The 11,204-nt window shown below is 54.6% G+C and overlaps 1 protein-coding gene across 2 annotated transcripts in view; it reads right to left on the bottom strand.

Annotated features, from left to right (window-relative positions):
* Positions 1–2,248: 2,248 nt before the first annotated feature.
* Positions 2,249–11,204, bottom strand: part of ATOSB (atos homolog B) — a 31,739-nt gene continuing 22,783 nt past the window's right edge. For both annotated transcript variants that reach the window (XM_082242003.1, XM_082242002.1), the window contains exons 5-10: positions 9,845–9,903; positions 9,439–9,547; positions 8,602–8,760; positions 6,367–6,435; positions 5,977–6,173; positions 2,249–3,919 (exon numbers count right to left, since the gene is read on the bottom strand). In XM_082242003.1, the coding sequence (XP_082098129.1) occupies positions 3,766–3,919; positions 5,977–6,173; positions 6,367–6,435; positions 8,602–8,760; positions 9,439–9,547; positions 9,845–9,903 (747 nt within the window). In that variant the 3' untranslated portion in view covers positions 2,249–3,765. The remainder of the gene's footprint in view (positions 3,920–5,976; positions 6,174–6,366; positions 6,436–8,601; positions 8,761–9,438; positions 9,548–9,844; positions 9,904–11,204) is intronic.

Below are 11,204 nucleotides of genomic sequence, written 5' to 3'. Positions count from 1 at the left end.
GGTGTGTATAGTTCGACTTTTAAGAATAAAAGCAGAAAGTACTCTGCAGATACTCTTCTCGTGGACTCTTTTATGCCGACAAGGGTCCAAGGACCAGGCTGAGGCAAGGAAGGGAGGTCAGAACCCTTTCTTTCTTTTTGCAAAGACTGACACATCCCTCTGCTGTACTGGGGGCTGTTCCATGAAGCTCGTTGCACGCAAGACCCACTGAAATTCATGGACCGAACAAAAGTCACATCATCCGGCGATTAAATGAGGTCTGCTCTGGAGCAAAACTTAAGCGGAACATCACCTGTTGTGTAACAGTGTGGGTGATGATTTTGAAACATGCTGCTTTGGTAGGATTTTGTCCTGAGGAGTGTTTGCTGGAAATACAATTGCAGAATAGTATAGTTGGAAGGGGTCCCGGGGGTCATCTAGTCCAACCCCCTGCAGTGCAGGAATCACAACTAAGGCATCCCCGACAGATGGCCATCCGACCTCTCCTTAGAAACTTCCAAGGAAAGAGAGTCCACCTTCCCTTAATGGTCAAGGCCACCTGTAAACCGAATCTCCTTTTGTTCGTTTCTCTTAATTAGAAGACATCTGAAGGCAGCCCTGTATCGGGAAGTTTTTAATGTATGATGTTTTATCGTGTTTTTATATGTGTTGGAAGCTTCCCAGAGTGGCTGGGGCAACCCAGCTAGATGAGCAGGGTATAAAAAAATAAAAAAATATTATTTAAAATGTTGAACAACACGGAACCTCGGTGTCTCCCTTGTTAAAAGTTCCCCATTAATTGTGGCAGCAAGGCCATCTTCCAACCTGTTTTTTAAAAAAGGTAAAGGACCCCTGACAGTTGGAGTTCTTTGTGAGGCGGCATCATACACCATGCACAGAAAGCCAGGCTGAAGTCAAAGGAAATTACTACTGCTCCCTCAGGCCTGAAAACAAGGAATTTCTGCCAAAGGAGGGAAAGGGTGAGCTGTTTTTAGTTCTCTGTTGGGAGCCACTTAGAGTGGCTGGGGATACCAGATGGGTGGTGTATAAATAATAAAATTATTATTATTACCTCTGATGGAAACTGTAACCCAGCGACATTTGAAGGGCACCAAAGTGGCTCTCCTTGCTCTCAGCTGATTATTATTACACACAAAAGCAGCTGCGAAAAGAAACGCCTGAGCAGTTGAGGACTGTGATGCCCGTTTCCCCACTAGTCAGGGTCCTTTGGCTACTCTGCTGGTGTGACAGAGCCACAAAGGGTCTTGGCAACATCTAGTCACATTCCTGCCAAAAAAGGAAGGTTTTGGTGCAATGGCAAAAGGTCCCCAAAGAGGAGTCCTTAGGTAGTTTGAAAGCCAGGCCAAAGTGACAAAGAAGACCTTCTCCTGCATTGCTGCATTTCAAAGGTGATTATACTCACTCTAATGTGTGGGATGCCATGGAAAAGTATTTGGAGATTGCAACTGGCCCAGAATGCAGTAGTCAGGCAAGAGTTCTAAAGTGCAATAGGCTGAAGTTCTGTTTTTTACATTTAAAGCTCTAATGGTCTGGCACCAGGATATTTGAAGGACCGCCATCTCCTGTTCAACACCGTATATGCACTGAAGCTATCTTTGGAGACCCTGCTCTGGGTCTTCCATGCAGTAGGCTGCTGTGTGGGACACAGCCTTCTCAGCAGTGGCACCTACATTGGACAGGACCAGCGAGGGCAGAGCCGAGCTTGTGGCGAGTGTAAAAGCCCTTCTTGCAAAGCTGTTCCTTTCTACATGATTTTGTGGCTTCGTGATCTTTTGAAGACGAGGAGGGCAAATGAGGAGAGAGCTAGCCATGGCTAATAGCTAGGCTAGCTAGATGGGCCTCCTTGGACAGAGGCAGTCTACCTCTGAATACCAGTTACAAGCAAGCAGAGGAGGGTCCTTGGCTGCTTGTGGGGCTTCTCGGAAGCAGCAGTTGGTGGTTGATGATGAAGACTGACCAGTGCAGGAAACGGGAAGCTGAGATCCAGCAGGGCTGCGCTAAGGCTCCAACAGAAAACGAGTGAAAGAGACCCTTTCTCCTGGCGCAGATGGGAAGAACCGCCCTACAAGATTCATCTTGGGCAAGTTCCATTCAGGGGCAACTGCTGGGATTACTCTGAAGACAACAGGCCAGTGCCTGACTGGCGCCCAGGCTCCGGGCCGCTCTTTGGGGTCTTGTGAGGAGAGTCCTCTTGACATTAAACTGAGGCAGGAGAGGATTGCAAGCACAAAATGAAGACGCACTCCCATTTCCAAACACACATTTATAGAATTTTCTTTTTTTTAAAAAAAAAAAGACAGAGAAAGTATCTGGTACAGTCCTTTCTATCTTTTTTCTTCTTCAATATAAATATTTTCAAGTGTCTACAATGGTTGCCCCTCTCCTCTCCTCCTTTCCGCTTCGTCTCGGGAGCAGGACGTGGGAGGAGACGCAACGGGGGGCAGCTTGGAGGGCGAGGCAAAGTTGCCCTCTCCTCCTCCTGCTCCTCAAAGACCAAAATCCTTCACAGAAGCAAGGCTTCCTTTCTCCTTTGTGAAATGGTGCAAATTGCCCCTGCGCCACCCCCCTCCCACCCCACCGGCAGGGGCTTCAAGGTGATTGCAAAGGCAGCATTTTCGACCCCCCACCCCCAAGAACCCCTAACAAAAAACCCCAATACAGGGAAACCGCCATGCAGGAGTCCCAAAACAACTTCAACTCGGCTCCTCTACGCCCCACCCACCCATGGCAACGTCGTCAAGTTTGGCACTGTGTACGTCTTCAACCTGAGGTGGGCATGGAATGGGCAGGGAGGTGGTCTCGGCTCAAGACATGGAGACACAGCAGCGAGCGACACTCACTGTCTCCCCACCCTCAAAACACAGCTTCTCCCAAGACGCCCCTCCTGCGTTCTGCCTCTTGGAAACCCCCCAGGCGGACCAGGCGTCGTGATGCCAGGGGCCGGGCCCTTTCGGGGTCTCCTGCCTGCACCAAGCCCTCGGCCAGCTGGGCAAGATCCGGGGGCTGCCGAGTCTCGTGCTTCTGGCAAAAGGCAGGGGAGAGCAGGGGTGGGCTGATGCCATAGAGAAAGGGCAGGGAGCCTGGCCCCCAGGAGGAAGGAATCCAGGAACGCGAAGGAAGCCCCGTGGGGTGCAAAGGACAGCTTGCTCTCTCCCCCCACCACGCACAGCTGCTCTTCGCAGGTTCAAATGCAAAGCTGGGAGTTCCCACCGTCCCCAGAGCATCCGCGACTCGATCCTCTGCTTGCCAACGTGAGACATTTCCACTCAGGTGGCGGCCCGTGAAGCAGCTGGAGGCCTCTGCCTGGATGGTCAAGGCTGCATCTTCAGTCTTCCTTCCCTCCCGCCCCCTCATGACCCTTTCAGTGCTTCGTACTTCCAACACACAAACACACACACACATATATATGTCTCACCCTGCCCTCCACTCCGATGGCCCCAAATCTTAATCTCAGAGCCCCAGCCCCTCTTTGTCTCTCCCCCCCCACCCCTGTTTCAACGCCACCCTGCCCCTCCTTCGGCCGGGCCCCTTCCTTTGGTTCCTCCTGCCCCCCACCCCCTGCCAAACCGCACAGGGCACCGCAACTAGAGCTTGAGAAGCACTGCATTTGGGATCCAGGCTGGGCGCAGGCCTCTCTCTCGAGGCAGACAAAAAAACTATGAGCCCAGTTCATCTTTCGCACTCAGGACCCTTCCTCTTCCTTCTTCATCTGCCAAAGCGCTGTTGGCTCCGGGTGGGGTTCTCCCCACGTCCATCCGTCCTCCCTCAGGCTCGGGGGGAGTAGCAGGGGTTGCGCGGGAGTTCGGTGAAGGACTTCAGTTCGTAGGGGATCCCCGAATCAATCTCAATCGACTTGCGGGAAAAGAGCAGGCGGATGTTGTCGTGCAGGTAGATCTTCCCCGACTTGGAGCTGTGGAACCTGGGAAGCGGAGGAGGCACGTTTCAGAGGTTAGGAACCTGGAGCACCATAAGGAGAGCCTGCAGCTGGATCAGGCCAGGGGCCCATCGAGTCCGGCATCACCAGATTCCTCAAGGAGAAACCCATCAGCAGGATCTGAGAACAAGAGCAACTCTCTCCGCCTGAGATTTCCAGCAACTGGGATTCAGGAGCATGGCTGTCTCCAGCTGTGGAGGCAGAGCAGAGCCACCCTGGCTTGTAGGCATCCAAAGCCCTCTCCCCTATGAATCTCAAGGGGGGGGGCAGTCTGCTTAGCTTGAGGAACAAAGGCACTATAGCCCAAGTGGGGTAAGACGTTGGCAGGGAGGGGAGAACCTACAGAGCTGATTTAGCAAGATGGCATTCGATCCACTCGAGTGGACCGGCTTTGAAGGGGCGGCGGGGGAAGGCGGTCTGCAGGAGAAGGGCCAGATCCAGCACTTAAAGGTGCTTGGGCCCAGCCTGGATGGTGTGCTAAGCTTCGACCTGCTGGGGCAAACCATCTACTCCTGAAAGGGGGGGCAGAGGAGAGGTCACTTGGCTCCCACATTAAGTATCCCTCCACAAAAGACATGACATAATGAGGCTCTCCAGTGAGGTGACGTGGGAAGATTCAGGCCAGAAACAAGAAAGAATTTCTTCATGCCGTGCAGAGTTAAACTGTGGAACTCCCTCCCACAGGAAGCAGCAATGGATAGCCTTAAAAGAGGATTGGAATGGCTACTTGCCACGATGGCTACACTTCATCTTGAAGGCTGCAGGCAGTGATGCTTCCGAATTGCATTTTCTGGAAACTGCAGGAATGGTGGGATCTCTCATACTCAAATCCTGCTTGCCGTTTCCCCATTAGGGCACCTGGTTGGCCACTGTGAGAACAGCAGCCTGGGCGAGAGGAGCCCTGTCACTCTTCTTAAAGTGGCCATACATATGTGAAATACATTTCCTTGTGATCTTTTAAGGAAAACGGGGCACAAAAATGTCACTGCCCAAGACAGCTTTTCCCCTAGAGCAGGGGTCAGCAAACTAAGACCCACAGGCCAGATCAGGCCCACCTGGGTAGTAAATCCAGCCCGTGCCCCAAAGCCAGAACCTGCCGCGGCGCTGAGACTCCCGGCGATGGTGAGGGGCGGCAGCGGCTCTGCCACTCAATTGCCGCACCTGATTTACCTCGGCGCAGCGCGGGGACGTCTCTGCCAATCAAACGCCGCGCCTGGTTTACTCCAGCGGCGTTTGATTGGCAGAGATTGGCTCCTCACGCCTCGCCACCTCCAGAGGTCTGCTTTCCCTTCCCTGCCAGCTTCCACCTGCGCCGCCAGGAGACACTGCGTATTGCAGCGTAGCCGCACCCTGCCCTTGCCCTGCCGCTGGATGCAAGGACACGAAGAGCCCTAAAGGCGCACTTATTCGCAAGTAAGCCGCAATCGTTTCAAGGCCGCTTGTTCACTGCCTGAAGAAGCACGCAAGCCCACAGAGATGAAATGTGCTATGGATCGCGCCCCTGGGAAGGTAAGCGCAACGGCTGGCCCCCCTCGCCACTCCTCTGGCCCACCACAAGGTCTGAGGGACAGTGGACTGGCCTGCAGCTAAAAAAAATTGCCAACCCCTGCCCTAGAGACTGCCAGGATCAGGCACCGTTTGACTGCCATGCCTGGGGCGGGGGCGAGGAGCTGCCTCCCCACCTCCAAGGCAACTGGGGGAACAGCCCCATGCAAATATGGAGGTGGCAGCAGCCCCGTATAAAGCCAGGACTCCCAAAACACTCACACTGCATTTGTATTATATTTTGCGCAGGACTTTCAGAAATCACCTTAAACCTTCCAGTTGGGATTCCTGCACTGCTGGGGGTGGACTGGATGATCCTCGGGGTCCCTCCCAAAGCTACGCTTCTAGGATTCTAGGCTTGGGCCCAGAAGCAAAAGCCCTAAGTGGGTCTTGTGTTTGGGCGTGTAAATAGATAGTCCTGCCAGGACAGGACTAGGGTGGCCCAGGAAGGGCCCAGGGGCCCCAGGCAGCCAGCCCCACGGCCAGCTCTTTCTCACCTCAGGTGCATCAGGTAGCAGAGGACCCTTCTGGGCACCTCGCTCTGGGCTGGGCTGGGGCCCTGCTCCACCTCCTCGCCAACGGGAACCAGGAAGATGCGATGGCGCAGGAAGGTGACATGGTTGGCGGGCATGTCGTGGAAGTCGTAGGTCACCAGGAACATCTTCACCACCGTCTTGTTGGGGTTGAATAAGGTCTGCAAGAGGGGAGGCCGTCACGGAGGCGGAGGAGAGCGGCTGCCCCACAGAGGGGGGGCATTGCAAGGGGTCTCCGGGCTCCCCACCCCCAAACCTCAGGCCAGCGCGGCCCCCACACCTCCCTGCTCCCCTCTCTCTTCGCATGCGCAGCTCAGGAGCCAGGCTGCCCACCTGCCCGCCTCTGCAACTCACCACTTGGATGGTGCCCGTTTTGGGGATGCTGTAGCCCTTCTTCCCCAAGGATTCCAAATCAATGACTCCCTGGAGCAGAGAGAGAAGGTCAGGGGCTCAGGGGGGCTCAGAGGACAGTGGGAGGGGCAGGGAAGGGGCACCCAGGTTAGGGCAGTGGAATAACGCTCACTTTGCAGACTGGGAAGCCACAAGCCCTGGGAGGGGCGCTGTGGGCAGTTCCACTGGGCAGCGGCCAGGGCAGAGCATTTCGTGGCCACTTGAGCCACAGGAGAAACGCTGGATTAGCTAAGACCTTTCCATAGATAGATAGATTAAGGATATCTTCGTTTGCAAAAATATGTGTGTTGTCTCTTTATTCAAGCTGTGTTTTCTACAGGTCAGTTTCGTTTGCTGTGAGACATTAGTTCTGCGTATAGTATTAGGTTAGGAAGAAAAGGAGAGTGGGGAATGGTATTTGGGGTGGGGTCAGGTGGCAATGCTTTTCCATTCTTCTACTTAGTGTATGTGGAGGGGGGGGTTGTGTCGGCATCACTTGTGTGGGTCCCCTTACTATTCACTTGTTGTATTTCCTTGGTTGTGAGAGAGGTTGGGGGTGGCCTAGGGGGCGGTTGGCTGTCTTTGGTTGGCTGTGGTGGTCTTTGTTTTCGTGTGTGGGTGAGGTGGGTGGGTGTTTTGGATCAGGTTAGCCATATTGATTTGTTTGCTGTTGGCGGATTATTGTCATTGTCCTGTTGGGCTGTGTATGTGATAAAGGGGAGCCATACCGGGGTGAAGGTGTCTTCTTCTGTTTGTCCCCGTGTCAGTTTCAGTTTATTGGTTAATTTTTCTAGTAGGGCTGTTTCCCATACTATTTGGTACCATTGGTCCATGCTTCCTCCTGACAGGTCTCTCCAGTGTCTGGTTATGATGTTTCTGGTTGCTGAGAGCAAGTGGGTTATGAGCTCTTTGTCATGTGAGTGGCCATTATTGTCTTGGATGATGTTTAGTGGGGCCAGTTCTGGGGTGATTTCTAATACTTGCTTAGTTATTTTGCATATTTCTTGTTTGATGGTCCGGAAGACTTGGATTTTGGGACATTCCCACCACATGTGGAGGTATGTGCCTGTGGAGGTGCACCCTCTCCAGCATTTTGGTGAGGTTCCTGGGCGTATTAGCGCTAGTTTCCATGGTGTTAGGTACCACCTGTAGGTGAGTTTCAGTGTGAGTTCTTTTCTTTTAGCTGAGATGGATTCAAAGGGAGATTTAGCCCACATTCTAGTCCCTTGGGTGAGGTTAATCTCATAGCCTGTGTCATCCTCCCACTGTTTTTTAATAGCGTCATGGGGGGGGGTTGTGGGATTTTGGAGTGGTATTTTGAATATTGCGGATACCATCCCTTTGCCGTGTCCCTTTGTTGTTAGGAGGAGGTTTTCAAAGGTTGTCAGGGGCCTAGTTGATGCTGATTTTACTACCAGATTGTTTAAGAGGGCATGTAATTGGTGGTGTCTTAGCCCCTAGTTTGTCTTGTATTTCTTATGTCAAAGTGGGCTTGTTATTTTTGTAGAAGTCTGCCAGACGGTATAAGCCTTTGCCTTGCCAGGTTTTTACCTGGAGGTTTTGTGCTGCATGGAGGAATAATGGGTGGTAAGCCAGGGGAATTAGTGGGGATGGGGTTGGGGGCAGTTTGCCTGCTTCTTCCTTCCATGCTTTAAGCGTGGTCTGTGTGAACCTGTTTAGTGTTGTGGGGATTTTCCTCAGTTTGTGTGGGAGGAGTGGGAATGCCGTGATGGGGGTATTTTCAATCGTGTCTCTCTCCAGGTGTACCCATTGTTTTCTAGAATGTATGGGATTTAATACACAATTTATAAAGACGATGTTAAAATGATGAGAGATAACAATAATTAATATAAAGAACTTATATGAAGATATAACAAAACAAGGAGAAGTCAATATGTATAAAACCAGAAGAGGAAGTTGAGGGAAGTCGGGGGGGGGGGAATTTTGGGAAATGTGTTTTGTTTTTTCTATTTCGACGATTTGAAATGCTAACATGATAAAAATAAAAAATCTAATAACAATTTAAACCCAAAAAATAAATAGAATGTATGGGATTTATCCAAGCCAGGTTCATTCATGACCAACCAGGGGCGGCCAATGCCACCCTATTGCCCCAGTGGGTCTCTCCACTGAAGTCAGCCCCCTCCGTGCCACTAGCCCCCCCTCCCCACCCAACACCCCCACCTCCAGGGCACCTACCAGGAAGGGCGAAGGGGCGCTGTGCTCCGCTATGTCGAAATAGGTGACTTCCACGGGGAGGGTGGCATGCTGCGGGCAGTAGGAGCCGCTGGCCCCGATCTCCGCCGTGAAGCCCTCGATCCGGCCGGCCGGCGGGAAGCGCCCCTTCAGGATGGACTCCTGCGCAGGGAGGAAAGAGGGTGGGTGGGTGGGCAGGCCAGTACAGGGCTCCCTCCCAACACACAAAGGGGCCTCCCATCTAGTCTCCAACCCCCCCTTTATCATGCAACTCAGCCATGTGGGCAAAGGGCTCTTTAACCCTTCCCTCCCCAGTGCAAACAGCAAGAGCAGCTCAGGCATTTGCATACTAATACTAATACTAATACTAATACTAATACTAATAATGGTACCCCAACCATCTGACTGGATTGCACAGCCGCTCTTGACAGCATCGACACTGGAGACCAGAAAAGGGTGTCTAGGAGCCCTTTGCCATCACAGTGGGCAAAAGGGGCCACATCATGCTGAAACCGCTTTACACGGGCGGGGGGGGGGGGAGACATGTCCTGGATGCTTCAGTTGAGATTCATGGATTGAAGGGGGTTGGACTAGATGACCCTTGGGTCCCTCCCAACTCCATGATTCTCTGTTTCCATGTCCAAGGTGCCCTTTGCCCAGGACTCAGCTATCCCAGGGCCACTTAAAGGGCGGAGGCACCATCCGCTGCCCCTCCAGCCCCACCCCCCAGGGCAGATGGAGCCAGTCTCCCCACGAAAGAGGCACCTCTCTGCCCTCCTCAGTCCCGGGCGCCCGAGAGGAAGCGCTCCCTCGCACCCAGAGCCTCCCAGCCGCCGTTACCTCAAAGTTCCCCAGCAGGGCGCGGCTGGTGGAGGTGGTGGCCCAGGGGGTGGCGCTGGGGGGCCTGCAGCCCACTGGGCTCCTGGGCAGGCTGCTGCGGAGATGTCTCCTGTGGGGGGCAGAAGATCAGGGGGGGTCAGTTTGAGCAGAGGCTCCCCACGCCCTGCCCACCCCGGAGACCTGCCAGAGCAAAGCACCCAGGCAGCATCTCCAGAGAGCCGGGGGGGCAACCCCTCCCTCTGCCAGGGAGACAGCCAAGGGCACGAGGGCAAGGCTGCCAGCCAGGGCACCCAAGCAGGGAAGACCCAAGAGCCACCCCCCACCAGTCCAGCAACTCTGGGCAGCCACCTTAGTGGGTCACTGACTGTGGGGGGAGCCAAAAGGGAACGCAGGGGAAAGCACTTACTGTTTGAGGCGCAGCCCAGCCTTCAGCTGGCAGCCGGCAGGACTGCTGGTGGCCGAGCCCTGGGGGGGTTAGGGTGGGGGGTGAGGAGACACAAAGGGGGGAGAGGGAGGTTAGAGGCTGGACCCCCAAACGCAGCGAAGGAGCCTCGCGGTCTGAACTGCAAAGCGACGGCATCTTACACACATTTGACTCGTGCAATAACAGCTCCGCCTTTGCAGGCCAGCAGGTTGGAATTCCACAGGTTAAGCTGCAAGAAGGGCAGAGAGCTTGAAGGCTCTTTTTGTGCCAGGAAACCCCTACTGTGCTGGGGGCAGGGGGCGCAATGCTGGCTCCAGAAGGCTAGAGATGCTCACGCTGGGGCAACTGGAGAAGACGCGCCTTTGCATCTCCCCAGGAGCCTTGGGGCTGAACCCCCATGTAAGATGCGGTCGCACCGAACTCTCGAAAAGTGGTTCCCACAAAGCGACCGTCATCTGGGCTCTACAAGCCCCGCCGTGCAGGCAGCTAGCCCAGGAACTGCACGCGCATGTGAATTCCCCCACACGGACAGGCCCCAGAGGCGAGGGGTCCAAGCTACCTGTGCCCTCTATTCCAGATGCCTGCCTGGGACCCCCACACCTGCCCACCAAGCCCCAAAGGACCCCCATCAGTAGGGTCCCATTCCCCCAACCTTGCAGCAACAGCTCAGCCTTCCTGCCTGGTCTTCTCTCAGGGGGAGAAGCCCCCGCAGTGACTTACTAGAAGTGTCCCCTGAGAGGGTCCTCTGGAGCCAGTGTGCCTGGAGGAGGTGGGCACCCATGGGCAGGAGAGGGGAGCCAAGCCTGGGGATGGACAGATGCCAGGGAGAGCACCCAGGTGGGAGGCAGGATGCCCACTGAACCGACCAGCAGCTGGGCTCTTCCAGAGAGAGGCCGGCGGGTCACAAGCTCAGTGACCAGGCAGTGACCTCCCTGGCACAGAGAGGGGGAAAGGGACAGGGCAGGGGCCAGCAGCTCTCCTCCGGGGCTGAGGCATCACAAGGCATCCCTCGTGCCAAAGGGCTTCACGCCCCATGGCACAACCCTTGGCTCAGAGCTCAGCCTTGATGTGGAGGGAGATGGAGGAGAGCCTTCGTCTGAGCATCTGCAGACGGCTGTTTCCTCCCTCTGCACATCTGGGTGTGGGGGTCTCCTCTCTTGCAGAGCTTGGCCACCGCAGCCCCCCACCCCCATCACCCTGCCCTCCTTGGCACGGGCCCCACAACCACAACAATGGCCTCCCCAACCCCTAGAGCAAGGAAGGAGCCCCAAGACAGGCTGGCAGATTAAAGGAAGCCTCTCTTAGTCCAGGCCAGCTTTTCTCCACCTGTGGGTCCCCAGAT

This window comes from Podarcis vaucheri (genome assembly GCF_965113315.1).
Source record: "Podarcis vaucheri genome assembly, chromosome: 11".
NCBI lineage: Eukaryota > Metazoa > Chordata > Lepidosauria > Squamata > Lacertidae > Podarcis > Podarcis vaucheri.
This window is presented reverse-complemented; position numbering and strand designations above follow the sequence as displayed.